We start from the raw sequence: 19119 nt of genomic DNA, 5'->3' as shown, positions 1-19119 counted from the left end.
GAGAGAATGAGTACATGAGGGAGGACAGGCGCAGAGTTATGTAAACCAGGCGAACGTAAGTTTTGTAAATAAACAAAATGTACATGTCTGGTTTGTGTACAAGTTACATTGTGTACAAGTTGTCTCTACATTGATACGGTAGAATAAATAAAGAAGAACACTCCCATTCTCACGTAACACCATTTTTAGAAGAAATGACGCTCTGAGTGAAGGCAATGGAAATAAGTCACTCTGTCTGACTTTTTTGGGTTATCCTAGGTTCTCTACACATATGCTGTTATGTATGATAATCTATGTAACTGAATTTGTGCATACCTGAATAAACTTACTTACATACATACGAAAGGAATAATTTTTTACAGTTACCCCCAGTAACACATTTTCTCGACGTTAGACTAGAGAAAATGTTATTCCTGCCATCACTTGTACAAGTTATCTGGCTACCACATATCATATTTGTTTATTTATTCTATTGTGGCGTGTATTTATCATCTTTATATGTTATGTATCGTGTTTATTATATAATTTTGGAAAAAATATCATGGATGGATTAATGAAAATGTGTATATTAACGTAATATACGACATTTAACCCTTTGACTGTCGCAACCCCCAATCCTGAGGTGTCTCCTGGTGTCACAAAATTTAACCCCTTCAGGGTCCAAGGCCCAAATCTGAAGTGGTGCCCCAGTGTCCAAGAATTTAAAAAAAAAAAATTTGTTATTTTTTCTTATGAAATGGTAGAGAATCTTTTTGTGAAGGTAATAAAACAAAAAGTACGAAATTTGATGGAAAATTGACGAAATTATGCTCTCGCGAATTTTGATGTGTCAGCGATATTTACGAATCGGCGATTTTGCCAACTTTGACTCCCATTTTAGGCCAATTACATTATTCCAGTCAACCAAATTCTTAGCTATTTCACTAGTATTACTTATATTCTATCGATTGAGCACAAGAAATCGCCAAGTCAACTGTTTCAACTACAAATTAAAGTGATCGGAAATTGTTAATTTGGCCAATTTAACACAAAGTTCAAAATATTCCAATTTCAAAATAGGGTCCAGAATAAACAATGTAGGTATTCCTGGAACTAAACTAACATTTCCTCTGTTCATTAGTTATGTTTTGAGGCTTTACAAATAAACTCCATTTTGATTTTTTATTCACATAACAAATTTTTATTCACACCAAAATATAGAAGATTTACTGTTATGCAATACTGTAATAATTATATAAATATCATCACCATATTTGTGAATGCATATTAGACCCACCAGCTGGCGCGTATTAGACATGTGAGGTCGTTTGTTTACTCTTGAATATCGGCAAAAATTTAACATTTCTGCTACTTTGAGCTCAGTTTCAAGCCATTTCCAGTGCTAAAACCAATCAAAATCATCTGTATTTCTGTAATATGTCTTCCATTCTATCAAGTGAGACCAAGAAATCACAAATAGAACTATAAAAAACATACGAAAAAACACTGCAAAGTCGCTGTTTTAATCGAAAAATCATGATTTCAGTTTTTTTCTCTCATAATACACAGTGTGCTGCAGGATCTGTTTTATGTGGTGCACACATACCACATAGATGTATTCTCTCATATCTAGGCCCAAATGTACCAGTCACAGTTTATCAGAGTGAGCTGAGCTCATGACGTAGATCTACGGTTTGGACCCTGAACGTAAAGCCGTAGATCTACGGGACAGACCATCAAAGAGTTAAAAAAAAAAAAAAATTTTTTTTCTTATGAAATGATAGAGAATCTTTCCCCGATTGTAATGACACCAAAAAAACGAAATTCGATGGAAAACTGACGGAATTATGCTCTCGCGAAGTTAGCGACCTCGGCGCTGTTTACAAATCGGCGATTTCGCCCACTTTGAGCCCTATTTTCGGCTAATTCCATTGTTCCAGTCGCCCAAACTCATAGCTATTTCTTTAGAACTCCATTTTTTCTATCGATTGAGTACAAGAAACTGCCCATTTACCGATTTCAACTACCTAATAATGTGGTCAGAAATTTGCAATTTGGCCAATTTCACGAAAACTAAAAAATATGACAGTTTCAAAATAAGGTCCAGAATGAACAATGCAGACATTCCTGGCTCTAAAATAACATTTTCTTTGCTCATCAGTCATGTCTCCAGGCCCCTCTGATATTACTCTTGCTTTCTATTTTGAATTTTTATTCAAACAAAAAATAGAAGACTTACTATTATGCAGACTACTGCAATACTGTAATAATTGTATAAATAACATCAACCCATTCATGACTGCATATTAGAATGGCTAGTTGGACATTTATTGGACAATGGCATCATTTGTTTACTTTTGAACATTGGCAAAAATCAAACATTTCCCCTAATTTGAGCTCCATTTCTAGGCTCTCTTTATAGTAAAATCAGTCAAAATCACCTCTATTTCTATAATATGTTTTCCATTCTATCAAATGAGACCAAGAAAACGAGAATACAACCATAAATACTATACGAAAATAGACCACAAAATCGGCATTTTAATTAAAAAAAACGGTCGGAGTTTTTTATTTTCTCATTATGCACTGCGTGCTCCAGGATTTTTTTTATATGGTGCACACAGACACATTCTCTCACATGTGGGCCTACCAGCTTTCTCCTGCTTGATTTGAAGCCGCTAGAATTTATGAGTACAGTGGACCCCCGGTTAACGATATTTTTTCTCTCCAGAAGTATGTTCAGGTGCCAGTACTGACCGAATTTGTTCCCATAAGGAATATTGTGACGTAGATTAGTCCATTTCAGACCCCCAAACATACACGTACAAACGCACTTACATAAATACACTTACATAATTGGTCGCATTCGGAGGTGATCGTTATGCGGGGGTCCACTGTATATATATGTCAAACACGGTACCTCGTAAGACGTATATATACGGCCGCACGGCCGCGACAGTCAAAGGGTTAATGAGGCTCGGTGATTATTATTATTATTTCTAATATGGCGTCATTTGTGCAAGTCGTCTTGCTACCACATCTCATATTTGTTTATTTATTGTACTGTGGGGTGTATTTATTATCTTTATATGTTATGTATCATGTTTATTATATAATTTTGAAAAAAATATCATGGATGGATTAATGAAAATGTGTATATTAACGTAATATACGACATTTAAATGAGACTAGGTGGTTATTTTTATCATTACTAATATGACATCTCTAGATATAAGACACTCTTACTGATATTAATGTGAACCTGCATGCCAGTACAGTATGTAAGTTTATTTAGGTACAGGTATACATAAGTATAATTATCAGAGTATATATAAAATATGAAATAACTTTTAAAAACACTTGAAATTTTGGAGTTTCCAGACATAATAGAGAGACTTAGTGCTTACGGATCTCACAGAGAATGTAAACAAACCGGGTGGGGCGCGGTGACCGTATTTGAAAGTCAGGTGGGGGGGAGCCGTATAATGAGTTTTGGTCATAATTTGAAATGACCATATTAGCGGAACACCGTAAAGCAAAATGCCATAAAGCGGGGCCCTACTGTACACGTTCACTAACCCAGTGCCCCAATTATTTTGAAAAATAATTTTTTTTTTTTAATGAAAGTAAAGAGCACATTTTTCTAAGTGTTAGAGGATAAAAAAAAAATAGGGTCTGTACTTACAGAGATATGAAGCCGAGAAGTTGACACTGGATGCTCATGTGACAGCAACATCGAGTCCTGCCGCTTGCAAAAGTGTTGCCGATTTACCTTTTTTTTATTTTTCATATTTTATATAATTTTTGTTCTGATAATTACAATTTATAGTAGTTCTTGTCATTTCATAACCAATCTTTGTTCTGACACTAGTATTAGGTGCTGAAATTGTACTCAAATTGTCACACACTGACAGGTGGACATTTACACCTGCCTTGGCCATTTACGTACTATTGTCTTGGAATATATACAAAGTATTTATAGGTCCCAGCAATGTTTTGGATATGTGGAAGTATATAATAATAATAATAATAATAATAATAATAATAAGTTCCCTTGAAGCATGTCCACCCTGACAGTGACATAATTAGATGAGATAACATTAGATAAAAGCTGGCATTTGATGAGCATATGTGAGGGTGTGGTGATAAGACTTGGTAAGATGAGATTAGAGGTGACATTTGATGAGCATCGGCCCTAGCTTTGTTTTCGCTGGTACACAAACATGTCTGTCTGTCTATTTGTCTGTCAAGGTCCCTGTCTATCTGTCTATCTGTCTAGCTCTCTGTCTCAGAGAGAGCCACAAGACTGTGTCATCACATTTACTCATATCTTCAAGCAGAGTATAGCACTTTGGATTGTTTGGGTTATCCTAGGTAATTTACACTATGTATACTTGTATTTATGTGTACCTGTGAGACAGAGATAGAGACAGATTGAAAGAGATAGACAAGAGACAGATACAGAGACAGACAGAGACAAAGATAGACAAAGACAGACAGAGATAGACATAGACACAGGCAAACAAACGGAGCCAGGCTGCAAGCAGCCGGCCAGCCATGCAGCTGGCCAGTCAGCCAGCCAGCCTGCTGAATAAATATTACGTTTCAGATTTGTTTCTCTTTACTTAGGGCATAGGTTATAAGACATTCTGAAAGGGTGTTGCACAAATGTTGCACATGGGCTATTATCGAGGTTTTTTGATATTTCCTCGACCACTTATTGCCACATCCACCTCAAAGCCACTAAACTCGGGGTCAACATCACTTTACTCTTAACCCGTAAACGGTCCAAACATATATACAGTGGACCCCCGGTTAACGATTTTAATCCGTGCAAGAGGGCTCATCGTTATGCGAAATAATCGTTATGCGAATGAATTTTCCCCATAAGAAATAATGGAAATAAAATTAATCCGTGCAAGACGCCCAAAAGTATGAAAAAAATTTTTTTTTACCACATGAAATGTTAATTTTAATACACACAAACTGAAAAAGGCATGCACAATTAAATGACACTTACTTTTATTGAAGATCTGGTGATGATTGATGGGATGGGAGGAGGGGAGAGAGTGTGTTAGTGTTTAGAAGGGGAATCCCCTTCCATTAGGACTTGAGGTAGTAAGTCCTTTTCTGGGGTTACTTCCCTTCTTCTTTTAATGCCACTAGGGCCAGCTTCAGAGTCACTGGACTTCTTTCGCACAAGATATCTGTCCATAGTGGCCTGTACCTCTCGTTCCTTTATGACTTGCCTAAAGTGTTTCACAACATTGTCAGTGTAATAATCACCAGCACGGCTTGCAATAGCTGTGTGAGGGTGATTTTCATCCATGAAGGTTTGCACTTCAAGCCACTTAGCACAGATTTCCTTTATCTTTGTAGTAGGCAACTTCTTCAATTTCTCTCTCCCCTCCTCTGAACCAGTTTCCTCAGGTCTGGCCTCTTCCTCTTGAAGTTGATCTATCAGCTCATCAGTGGTTAGTTCTTCATTGTCCTCCTCCACCAACTCTTCCACATCCTCCCCACTAACCTCCAACCCCAAGGACTTTCCCAATGCCACAATGGATTCCTCAACTGGCACAGGATTCTCAGGGTTAGCCTCAAACCCTTCAAAATCCCTTTTGTCTACACATTCTGGCCACAGTTTCTTCCAAGCAGAGTTCAAGGTCCTCTTAGTCACTTCCTCCCAAGCCTTACCTATAAGGTTTACACAATTGAGGATATTAAAGTGATCTCTCCAAAACTCTCTTAGAGTCAGTTGAGTTTCTGAGGTCATTACAAAGCACCTTTCAAACAGAGCTTTTGTGTACAGTTTCTTGAAGTTGGAAATAACCTGCTGGTCCATGGGCTGCAGGAGAGGAGTGGTATTAGGAGGCAAAAACTTCACCTTAATGAAGCTCATGTCCCCATAAAGTCGCTCTGCCACGTCTGTAGGATGACCAGGGGCATTGTCTAACACCAGGAGGCACTTAAGTTCTAATTTCTTTTCAGTTAGGTAATTTTTCACATTGGGGGCAAATGCATGGTGTAACCAGTTATAGAGAAATTCCCTAGTGACCCATGCCTTACTGTTTGCCCTCCACAGCACACACAAATTATCCTTGAGGACATTCTTTTGCCTGAACGCTCTGGGAGTTTCAGAGTGATACACTAATAAAGGCTTCACTTTGCAATCACCAGTAGCATTGGCACACATCAACAAAGTAAGCCTGTCTTTCATAGGCTTATGTCCTGGGAGTGCCTTTTCCTCCTGAGTAATGTAGGTCCTGCTTGGCATTTTCTTCCAGAACAGGCCTGTTTCATCACAATTAAACACTTGTTCAGGTTTCAGTCCTTCAGTTTCTATGTACTCCTTGAATTCCTGCACATATTTTTCAGCCGCTTTGTGGTCCGAACTGGCAGCCTCACCATGCCTTATCACACTATGGATGCCACTACGCTTCTTAAATCTCTCAAACCAACCTTTGCTGGCCTTAAATTCACTCACATCATCACTAGTTGCAGGCATTTTTTTAATTAAATCCTCATGCAACTTCCTAGCCTTTTCACATATGATCGCTTGAGAGATGCTATCTCCTGCTATCTGTTTTTCATTTATCCACACCAATAAGAGTCTCTCAACATCTTCCATCACTTGCGATCTTTGTTTCGAAAACACAGTTGAACCTTTGGCAAGAACAGCTTCCTTGATTGTCTTTCTGGTGCCCACAATAGTAGCGATGGTTGATTGGGGTTTCTTGTACAGCTTGACTAGGTCGGCTATACGCACTCCACTTTCATACTTATCAATTATCTCTTTCTTCATCTCTATAGTAATTCTTACCCTTTGAGGTGTAGGGTTGGCACTAGAAGCTTTCTTGGGGCCCATGGTCACTTATTTTCCAGAAACAGCACCGAAAATACTGTAATAATACGAAATATTCCGAGTGTATGCTTGGATGTTACCGCGGAGGCTGGCTGGTAAACAATGGGACGGGGCGGCACATGTGAGGCTGGCTGAGGGCACATTGGACGCGTCTCGGACGAAAATCGGTAAGCGGGTTTTTAATCGGTATGCGCGGCAAAAATTTTGCGATAAAAGTAATCGTTATGCGGAAAAATCGCTATGTGATGCCATCGTTATGCGGGGGTCCACTGTATACGTTTTTACCCCTAACACTCAGTGTGCGTGGTATTAAAAAAATCTGGGACCACTTAGTACCTTGTGGGAGCACCAGTTCAAATGAGTGCCAGCTAGAGCAACCAGCGCAGCAAACACCTGGGAGTCACTGATTTCATGTAGTATTAACTCTCCCATTTTAAGAGGAAAGTGATTTTGACCCCGAGTTTAGTGGCTTTGAGGTGGATGTGGCCCTAAGTGGTTGATGAAATATCAAAAAATCTCGATAATAACCCATGTGCAACATTTGTGCAGCACCCTTTCAGAATGTCTTATAACCTATGCCCTTAGTGAAGAGAAACAATTCTGGCTGGCTGGCTGGCCAGCTGCGTGGCTGGCCGGCTGCTGGCCTGGCTCTATCTCCGTTTGTCTGTCTGTATCTATGTCTATCTTTGTCTGTCTCTCTGTCTCTGTCTATCTTTGTCTCTATCTGTCTGTCTCTGTCTCGCAGGTACACATAAATACAAGTATATATAGTGTAAATTATCTAGGATAACCCAAAAAATCCAGACAAAGTGCTATACTCTGCTTGAAGATATGAGTAAAGGTGATGACCCAGTCTTATGGCTCTCTCTGAGACAGAGAGCTAGACGGATAGACAGATAGACAGGGAGCTTGACAGACAGATAAATAGATAGACAGACATGTTTGTGTACCATCGAAAACAAAGCGAGGGCGATGCTGCTAATCTTTTCTAATCAAGTGTTATCACTGCACCCTCGCGTATGCTCATCAAATGTCAGCTCTTATCAGATGTTATCTCATCCTATCATGTGACTGTGAAGGGTGGATTTTGCTTTTCATACTATTATTACGTATTCTCCTCCTCCTCCTCCTCCTTCTCCTCCTCCTCCTTCTCCTCCTCCTTCTCCTCCTCCTTCTCCTCCTCCTTCTCCTCCTCCTTCTCCTCCTCCTTCTCCTCCTCCTTCTCCTCCTCCTTCTCCTCCTCCTTCTCCTCCTCCTTCTCCTCCTCCTTCTCCTCCTCCTCCTCCTTCTCCTCCTCCTTCTCCTCCTCCTTCTCCTCCTCCTCCTCCTCCTCCTCCTCCTCCTCCTTCTCCTCCTCCTCCTCCTCCTCCTCCTCCTCCTCCTCCTCCTCCTCCTCCTCCTCCTCCTTCTCCTTCTCCTCCTCCTCCTCCTCCTCCTCCTCCTCCTCCTCCTCCTCCTCCTCCTCCTCCTCCTCCTCCTTCTCCTCCTCCTTCTCCTCCTCCTTCTCCTCCTCCTCCTCCTCCTCCTCCTCCTCCTCCTCCTCCTCCTTCTCCTCCTCCTTCTCCTCCTCCTTCTCCTCCTCCTTCTCCTCCTCCTTCTCCTCCTCCTTCTCCTCCTCCTTCTCCTCCTCCTTCTCCTCCTCCTTCTCCTCCTCCTTCTCCTCCTCCTTCTCCTCCTCCTTCTCCTCCTCCTTCTCCTCCTCCTTCTCCTCCTCCTCCTCCTCCTCCTCCTCCTCCTCCTCCTCCTCCTCCTCCTCCTCCTCCTCTTCCTCTTCCTCCTCCCCCTCCTCCTCCTCTTCCTCCTCCTCCTCCTCTTCCTCTTCCTCTTCCTCTTCCTCTTCCTCTTCCTCTTCCTCTTCCTCCTCCTCCTCCTCTTCCTCTTCCTCCTCTTCCTCCTCCTCCTCCTCTTATCATCATCATCTACTTCCACATATCAAAAACATTGCTGGGATCTATAAATACTTTGTATATATTCCAAGACAATAGTAAATGACCAAGGCAGGTGTAAATGTCGATGTTGCTGTCACGTGAGCATCCAGGGCCAACTTCTCGGCCTCATATCTATGTTAAAAAAAAAAAAAAAAACACTTAGAAAAATGTGCTCTTTATTTTCATTAAAAATAAACGATTTTTTTATTTTTAAAAATTTTCGGGGCACTGGGGTAGTGAACGTATATATACGTTTGGACTGTTTACGGGTTAAAATGGGAGAGTTAATACTTCATGAAATCAGTGAATCCCAGGTGTTTGCTGGGCTGTTTGCTCTAGCTGGCACTCATTTGAACAGGTGCTCCCACAAGGTACTAAGTGGTCTCAGATTTTTTTAATACAGTGCACAATGAGTGTTATGACGCATTCTATGCTGACAAGGCATCTCAGGCCATTCATGCTATATTTGAAGGCAGGAAAAATAAAACATTTATATTCGTTTGGGGCACTAGCAGTCAGAACGTAGTTGGACGTTTACGGGTTAAAATAGGAGTCAAAGTGGATGAGGTTGCCAGTGCGTGAATTGCGTCTAGTTCACTATCTTTTTGCATGCATAATTCTCCAAGTTTTCCATTGGTTTTCGTATAATTGGTGTCATTAACTTAGTTTCTCAGAAAAAATCTTTCTTTGTAACTCTTAAATGTATTTTGTTTGGTCTTGTTCTTCTATAGATACTACTTCTTAATATTACTTGTTCCCAATATAGTTTTGCTAGTGCAGTATTCCCAATTATTCCACTGTAGTTATTATTTTGGCCATAGCACTGTAGACTTTACAGTTGTAAATTCATAGGATTACAATTATTTTTATAATGCAGTTTATGTGAAATAGAAATATGAAATCTAATTTGAAATTTTCATCTCTGACAGAATTTGCTTTTGTGTGTAAGGGGGTAGGAGTTGCATTAGAAAAAAGAAATTGCATTTTTGTTGTTGATGATAGTAATTATTGTTATTTAGGTGCTTGTATAATATAAATAAAGTTTCTTGTTTACTCATACATCACTTTTTTGTGCAGAAGTGCAGTATAGTATTTGATGTCTTCTTGCATAGTAATGACCAATTTATTTCTTGCCATACAGTAAGAAATATTAGTCTGTTCCTGACCTTGGCTAATGAATTAATTTCCTGCCATACAGTAAGAAGCGTGAGTCTGTTCCTGACCTTGCACCACTGTTGTGGAACTCGTTTGGTACCATTGCTGCACTGCTCCAAGAGATTATCAATATCTACCCAGCTATTAATCCAGCCACACTTACTGCCCATCAGAGCAATAGGGTCTGCAATGCTTTGGCTCTTCTTCAGGTAAGTGTCATTTACAAACCGGTCTTTCTAGCATCAACATTGATTTGACCTTGGTATTTGAGCTATTGAGTTTGTGAACCTACAAATGCACCTTTGGTGTCATATTGTTTTTTTCTGTCGTTCATAGAAAAATAAAAGGTGGCTAGTTGTGATCATTAGCCAACAAGTTCAGTCCTTCGTATGCATGGTAGTCAGTTCACTTTGGCTATAGTGAGAGTTAAGTGATGTACCAAGTCTTTATGATCATTTTGTTTGATAAGATGTAGTTGTTCATTAACTTCAGAATGGTTGGAAATTGGAGCAACTTTCATTAGAGTTATGACTTCTTTGGGGTTAGTGACTTGAAATACAGGTGTGGTATGGGCACTGGGATTTTATTTGAATGAGGCACAGGACACTTGGCTGAGGGCAGGTAAGATTATCAGAGAAAAAACTGAAGTCACAATGAATCATAATCAAACTGAAGATTGACAGTCTAAATTAATTTTTCATGAATTACACTAAAAACCCTGCTGTCAATTTCTGGCATGACCCTAATCCCACCTGATTTCAAAGGCACCATTGATTGCATGCCCCCTGCACTCTGCTCAGACTCATAGAACTTCATGTTCATCAAGAATTGCAAGAAATCACTATCACTTTCCTTAACCATTTCGCTGGCCATCACATAGAACTACGGCTTCGAGCTCAGGGTCCCTCATGAACTCAGCTCACTCAGATAATCTGTGAGTGGTAAGTTTTGGCCTAGATATGAAAGAAAGAGTCTATGCTATGAGCGTGCACCTTGTAAAAGAAATCCTCCAGCCCAATGTGGTGCATGATGGGAAAACAAAACTGCGACTGTGTGTATGGTTGGTTGGTAGTGCAGTCAGCACACATACTGAGTGTCTGTGGTTTGATCCCCAGCTGGGTGGAAACTTTAGGCATGTTTCCTTACACCTTCCCTTGTTCATCTAGCAGTAAGTAAGTATGTACTGTATGTGGGTGTTAGCTGACTGTTGTGGGTTGAATCCTAGTGGGGGGAGAGTAGTACGTATACCTTAGATAAGGCTGGGCTATGAAATGAGCCGAGGTAGGAATAACAGCTCTTAGTCTGTAAAATTTATGCAAAAAGAAAATATATAGAGATTTTGCTGTGTTTTCTCAGATGGTTTTTATGGTTTTATTGGTTATTTCTTGATATCATTTGATAGTATGGAGATATAATACTGAAATAGAGATGACTTTGTTTCAGGAATGGAAGTAACTTGAAATTAAAATCAAAGTAGCAGAAATATTTGATTTTTGCTGATATTCTAGAGGATGGGTAAGGCTCCTCTACAACCCCAAGTCTGTTTTATGGATTTTTAATAGGTCTGATTCAATTATTGGGACACTGTAAATTATGACCAGTGTTTCCTGGTTATATTTTATTATCCGAGAAATAGAATTAATCATCTATTTTTTGTGTGATGAGGATAAAATATTAGGTAACGAAAGATTGGATATCAGGTTGAAGGGAGAGAGTATGGAGGAGGTGAATGTATTTAGATACTTCGGAGTGGACCTGTCACCAGATGGGGGTCTTTGAAAAATGAGGTGAATCATAGAATTGACGAGAGGAAAAAGTTGAATGGTGCACTTAGGAGTCTGTGGAGACAAAGAACTTTGTCCATGGAAGCAAAGAGGAGAATGTATTAGAGTATAGTTATACCAGCGCTCTTACGTGGGTGTGAAGCATGGGTGGTGAATGTTCCAACAAGGAGAAGGCTGGAGGCAGTGGAGATGTCATGTCTGAGGGCAATGTGTGGTGTGAATATAATGCAGAGAATTCGTAGTTTCGAAATTAGGAGGAGATGCGGGATTACCAAAACTATTATCCAGAGGGCTGAGGAGGGGTTGTTGAGGTGGTTCAGACATGTAGAGAGGATGGAACAAAATAGAATGACTTTGAGAGTGTATATATCTGGAGTGGAGGGAAGGGGGGTAGAGGTCAGCCCAGGAAAGGTTGGAGGGAGGGGGTAAAGGAGGTTTTGTGTGCGAGTGGCTTGGATTTCCAGCACGCATGTGTGAGCGTGTTAGATAGGAGCGAATGGAGACAAATGGTTTTTAGGACTTGACGTGATGTTGGAGTGTGAGCCAGGTAATATTTATGAAGGGATTCAGGGAAACTAGCAGGCCGGACTTGAGTCCTGGAGATGGAAAGTACAGTACTGGCACTCTGAAGGAGGAGTGTTAATGTTACAGTTTTATAACTGTAGTGTAAGTGCACCTCTAGCAAGACAGTGATGGAGTGAATGATGGTGAAAGTTTTTCTTTTTTGGGCCACCCTACCTTGGTGGGAAATGGCTGATGTGCTAATAAATAATAAAAAAATGTATTTTTTTTTGTGAATAAGAATTCAAAATGGAAAGCAAGTTATGGAAATGTTATTTTAATACCAGGAATGTCCACATTATTTATTATGGATTCTATTTTCAAATAGACTTTTTTTAATTTTATGCGAAATTGGTCAAATTATCGAATTCTGATCACTTGATAAGGTAGTTGAAATGGTTGAATGAACAGTTTCCTGTGCTCATTCAATAGAATGGAATGCATACTGACGAAATAGCTAAGAATTTGGTTGTCCTGAGCAATGGAATTGCCTAAAATTGGACTCAAAGTGGGCATAATTGCCTGTGTGTAAATTGTGCCAAGACTGCTAACTTTGCATTAGTGTAATTCCACAATTTTTCCACCAGATTTCAGACTTCCCCATGAAGATAAGAGGAAATAAACAAGAACAAGATCTAGTAAGAAAAGAGAAGAAAACCCAGAAGGGTGTGTGTGTATATACAGTGGACCCCCGAGTTTCGTGATTAATCCGTTCCAGAGAGTCTGCTGAATGGTGAAATTCATGATTGGCGAATCCATTTTCCCCATAAGAAATAATGGAAATCCAACTAATCCGTTTCAAACACCCAAAAGTATTAACAAAAAAATTTTTTTTTAAAGATTAAATTTAGATTTAAATAGAAAAATCAATGACAAATAAATATAAAGCACTAATAAAATGGATAAATGAATATTTAACATCTCACTTAACCTTTATTGACTCTTGTTGGTTTGTGGAAGACAGGTAGGAGGCGAGAGGGAGGCGAGTTTATTATACTTCAACATGACGCTAATATCATCTCTACGGCTTATTTATCTATCACAATTTATCTAATATGACATATGGAGGTGGCAGCAGAAGCCACCAACACTATTCACACTTAAACAATGTATGTAATTTATGAATAAGAAATATTTACATTTTAATTTATAAAAAAGAAATATTTGCACTTACCTTGGAGGAGATGTTAGTTTAATTAGTTTGATGGAGGAGATGCTGGCAGAGGTTTAGGATGGTGGAAGATAGCAGGGCGGCCTATGTTCATTGGCCCTGTACACCTCCAACAACATTGGAGAGTTACATTCATGTCGTTTTTCTATCGCTTAATTGCTTAACTAACTTGCTGCGCTGTTAGTTCTACACTTTATCGCTGGCTGGCACTATAGCCTTTATCGATACCTGCTGCTTTAGTATTGTACATATCTTAGAATCACTGAATCACTGCAGAAAGCACATTCTCCCCTCTCTCTTCCTCCTCCACTTTGGTACTTTGCTACGAGTTTCTTCTTGAATTTTATTGTGTTTCTTTTCTTCTTTACCGAAGGGTTGGTACTAGGCGCTTTCTTTGGGCCCATGGTGGCTTATTTAGCAGTTGCAAGCACAAAAAACAATGGATTATTATGAAATGTATTGTATGAACCTGTGGAGTGATGGTCATTCGCTGGTAAACAGTGGCACACTGAGTTTGAATGGTGCAGGAGTCTGGCTTTGTGTGAGCGCTGATGGCTGACGTGTATGGGACGGTCACCGAATCACAAGGCTAATCACAGACCGCGAAGCTAAATTTTGGCGAAAAAAGTTGCTGAAAGTCGGATTTTACGAAAGTCACAGCCACTGAACGGTGGGGGTCCATTGTACGTGCTTGTACAGGCATGTGTAGTGTGACCTTAATGTAAGTAGAAGTAGCAAGACGTACCTGAAATCTTGCATGTTTACGAGACAGAATAAAGACACAAGCAGTCCTACCATCATGTGAAACAAATACAGGCTTTCGTTTTACACTCACTTGGCAGGACGGTAGTACCTCCCTGTGTGGTTGCTGTCTACTAACCTACTACCTAGGAATGTGTACATGTTATTATAATTTAAAAACTGTTTTGGTATGAACAATGTTAGAAGAGTTTCTGAGTGTTGGAACTCCTGTACCTGTGGGTACTGGATAATATTCTAATTTTATATATTGGATAGTATTCTAATTTTATATACTCATTTTGCCTTACTGTGTTCCGCTAATACGGACATTTCAAATTATGACCAGAACTCGTTATACGGCTCTCCCCACCTGACTTTCTAATACAGCCACTGCGCTCCACCCAGTTTGTTTACATTTTCTGTGAGCTCCGTGAGCACCGCGTCTCTCCAGGATGTCTGGAAACTTTCTTAAATTTCAAGTGTTTTAAAGTTACTTCATGTTTTTTATTTAAAAAAAAATATATAAAAAACATGAAGTAACTTTAAAACACTTGAAGTTTATCATAGTAGGTTGGTAGACAGCAACCACCCAGGGAGGTACTACCGTTCTGCCAAGTGAGTGTAAAACGAAAGCCTGTAATTCTTTTACATGATGGTAGGATTGCTGGTGTCTTTAGTCTGTCTCATAAATATGCAAGATTACAGGTACATCTTGCTACTTCTACTTACACTGAGGTCACACTAAACATACATCTTCTTTCTTTCTTTCAACAAACCAGCCGCATCCCACCAAGGCAGGGTGGCCCAAAAAGAAAAACAAAAGTTTCTCTTTCCAAATTTAGTAATTTATACAGGAGAAGGGGTTACTAGCCCCTTGCTCCCGTTTATTTATACACACTCATCTGAGTTTTCTTTGATTTTATCTTAGTTCTTGTTCTAATTACTTTTCCTTTTATATTCATGGGGAAGTGGAATAAGAATCTTTCCTCCGTAAGCCATGCATGTTGTAAAAGTCAACTAAAGTGCCGGGAACAATGGGCTAATGACCCCTTTTCCTGTAATAATTACTAAAATGTTTTTTTATATATATTTTTTTTTTTTTTTCAACAAGTCGGCCGTCTCCCACCGAGGCAGGGTGACCCAAAAAAGAAAGAAAATCCCCAAAAAGAAAATACTTTCATCATCATTCAACACTTTCACCACACTCGCACATTATCACTGTTTTTGCAGAGGTGCTCAGAATACAACAGTCTAGAAGCATACACATATAAAGATACACAACACATCCCTCCAAACTGCCAATATCCCAAACCCCTCCTTTAAAGTGCAGGCATTGGTGTGCAGGTACACATTAAAATCACCAAAAGTGTCTTATTAGTCTTGATGCCATGTTAACCCTTAAATGGTCCAAACGTATATATACGTTTTTTCAACATCTGAAAGTATGTAAAAAAATGTAGATCTTCTTTTTTGTTTTACATTTGAAAACGTGTAAAAAAAATTTTATCTACATTTTTTTTTTTTGTTATATTTGAAAATATGTAAAAAAAAGTAGATCTACTTTTGTAGCACTACGAATTTGAATGTCAATCTCTTTGGACCGTTTAAGGGTTAATAATAATAGTAATTTTTTTTTTTCAACAAGTCAGCCGTCACCCACTGAGGCAGGGTGACCCAAAAAGAAAATACTTTCATCATCATTCAACACTTTCACCACACTCACACATTATCACTACTTTTGCAGAGGTGCACAGAATACAACACTTTTGAAGTATATACGTATAAAAATACACAATATATCCCTCCAAACTGCCAATATCCCAAACTCCTCCTTTAGAGTGCAGGCATTGTACGGTACTTCCCATTTCCAGGACTCAAGTCCAGTTATATAAAATAACCAGTTTCCCTGAATCCCTTCACTAAATATTATCCTGCTCACACTTTAACAGTTCGTCAGGTCCCAAATACCATTTGTCTCTATTCACTCCTATCTAACACGCTCATGCACGCTTGCTGGAAGTCCAAATCCCTTGCCCACAACACCTAATAATAATAATAATAATTTTTTTTTTCAACAAGTCGGCCGTCTCCCACCGAGGCAGGGTGACCCAAAAAAGAAAGAAAATCCCCAAAAAGAAAATACTTTCATCATCATTCAACACTTTCACCACACTCGCACATTATCACTGCTTTTGCAGAGGTACACAGAATGCAACAGCTTAGAAGCATATACGTATAAAGATGCACAACATATCCCTCCAAACTGCCAATATCCCAAACCCCTCCTTTAAAGTGCAGGCATTGTACTTCCCATTTCCAGGACTCAAGTCCGACTATATGAACATAACCGGTTTCCCTGAATCCCTTCACTAAATATTACCCTGCTCACACTCCAACAGATCGTCAGGTCCCAAGTATCATTCGCCTCCATTCACTCCTATCTAACACGCTCATGCACGCTTGCTGGAAATCCAAGCATAATAATAATAATATGCATTAATAATCAGTCTGAGGTGCATTAAATGTCGTATATTACGTTAATATAAACATTTTCATTAATCCATTTGTGTTATTTTTTTCAGAATTATATTATAAACATGTTACATAACATAAATATGAGAATACCATAAATATGAGATGTTACGTGTATGAATAAAAAACAGACGCGTTCGTCTGCTTGTTTGCATAACTGCATCTCTCTCCTCTCTCATTTGCTCGTTCTCTCTCTCTCTCTGTCTTTTATTCGTTTTACCTTGTTTACTCACCTTTCACCCTACATTAAGACTACAAATATTTTAAGGTAAGTAATGAGTGTATTGTGTGTGTATTTTACTTTTTATTGTTTTTAATTCCTAGTTCTATTTCTTTCTTAATATATGCTAGTGTAAACTTGTTATCTGGCATTTATATGCATTTATAAGTGGAAAAAATGGCGTTCTGCTTTTTGGCGATGTTCGCTTTCTGGCGGTAACCTAGAACCTAACCTGCTGTATAAGTGGGGCCCTACTGTACTTATATATTCACTAACGTGGAAAACAACATAAAACATTGATTGTGTCCACATTATGTTAATATGCTAGAATCCTCATTACCTATAATCATAAACCTGTAATTCTTTAAACAATTAAACTTGACAAAAGCCATATAGCATGTACTAATAGGATGTTCAATTCTCTTGTATTTATTGTAACTCCTAAATTTATATTTACAACCACTTAAGAGACTATATAAAACCATGCAATTTGTCTTAAGTTTTCCCAAAATGCTCTACATATTAAGGGGCTTTCTGCATGCACACCTAAATGTCATTCACCTCTGTACAAACATTGTATCATACTGAAATAAAGTGTCTTATCTTATCTAAAAGATGTATACAGTAGTAATATTGTTGTTTAGATGAATTTTTGCCTGTACATAGCACATGTTTTGTTGGCGAGGGGCTTGGACTTCCAGCAAGCGTGTGTGAGCGTGTTAGATAGGAGTGAATGGAGACGAATGGTTTTAGGGACCTGATGAGCTGTTGGAGTGTGAGCAGGGTAATATTTTGTGGAGGGATTCAGGGAAACTGGTTAGCCAGACTTGAGTCCTGGAAATGGGAACTATAGTGCCTGCACTTTAAACGAGGGTGTGGGCTATTGGCAGTTTGGAGCTGTTGTATCTGAGCGCCTTTGCAAAGGCAGTGATTATGTGATTATGCATGAGTGATGGTGAAAGTGTTGAATGATGATGAAAGTTTTTTCTTTCTTTTTTGGGTTTTTCTTTCTTTTTTGGGTCACCCTGCCTCATTGGGATATGGCTAATGTGTTAAAAAAAATTAGCACATGTATAAGATATTATTTAGAATGTTTGAGTGGAACAATTACATAGGGTTCAGTAAGTTGCTAAATTTTGTCTTTTTGGTTTCTTTTGTAAGCTATTCCTTAGTTTGTACTTCTTTTTTGTGGGGCCTGCATAAATGTAGGTGAATGTATAGAATCTCAGAGGTATTTATTTTGTTCAAGGTGCCCATGGGTTCTGTTGCAGCTTTGGAAAAAAAGAGTGTGCAAGAGTGAATGAGTCAGTGAGTGAGTGAATATGTCTGTCTGTCTGTCTTAAATCTGGGTTTGTCTTACAGTTCAGGGTGCTGAAGATTTGAAGTGCAAAGCTTGTGTGTTTAGTAGGCTAAGGGATGATGTGTTTTGTTGAAAGAGGTTTCCAAATGTTTTCAGCATTACTTTTTATTGCTAATTCTCTGTTTTGGATTTCTCATTGTTTACTAGAGGTAAGGGCAAGTCTGTACTTCTTTGTGTAAGTTGTTGTGTATTAGTTGTTTATTGTATTCAGTGAATGCTGTTTATTGCAGAGTTTTTATTTTTATTTTAAACAGGAAGCTGTTTAATTATGTGCTGATGTTTTATTATATTTTTGTCTTTCCTTCCCAGTTTATTCTTCTTACTGCTGTGATTCATGTGTTGATGTCTAATTATAAGAGTTAACTTTAGTTTCTTGGCTTTTAATAGGTACGGTAGTGATTTGTGGTCCTATCAGTATTTTTGTCACCTTTTAGTGGAGCTATTATATTAGTCTAGATTTAGTCTAGTGCAGAAGCAGATGTCTAAGTGATTTTGATTGGCTTAGTAACTGAAGGTTTTAGCAGGCAGGCATTATACTATTCAGGAAGTTTAAGAACTGGGGATTGTTGGATTTACAAAGATCATGATTAAACTTGTTGACAGTTATTAGATGATATAATGCATAGCTTAATGATTATTTGTTACAGTGTGTAGCTTCACATCCAGAGACACGGTCTCAGTTCCTGGCTGCTCACATTCCTCTCTACTTATATCCATTCTTGCAAACGGTCAGCAAGACACGCCCCTTTGAATATCTGCGCCTCACTTCTTTGGGTGTCATTGGTGCTTTAGTCAAGGTAAGAGTAACTAGGATGTTATTTATTTT

General features: G+C 38.8%; 1 protein-coding gene across 2 annotated transcripts in view; it reads left to right on the top strand.

Annotated features, from left to right (window-relative positions):
- The window catches only part of Rcd-1 (Required for cell differentiation 1), a 97923-nt gene that overhangs the window by 24176 nt on the left and 54628 nt on the right, over positions 1-19119 (top strand). For both annotated transcript variants that reach the window (XM_070104944.1, XM_070105009.1), the window contains exons 3-4: positions 9968-10133; positions 18941-19090. In XM_070104944.1, coding sequence (XP_069961045.1) covers positions 9968-10133; positions 18941-19090 — 316 coding nt within the window. The remainder of the gene's footprint in view (positions 1-9967; positions 10134-18940; positions 19091-19119) is intronic.

The sequence above is a fragment of the Cherax quadricarinatus genome, chromosome 1 (genome assembly GCF_038502225.1).
Source record: "Cherax quadricarinatus isolate ZL_2023a chromosome 1, ASM3850222v1, whole genome shotgun sequence".
NCBI classification, from domain to species: Eukaryota; Metazoa; Arthropoda; class Malacostraca; order Decapoda; family Parastacidae; genus Cherax; species Cherax quadricarinatus.
This window is presented reverse-complemented; position numbering and strand designations above follow the sequence as displayed.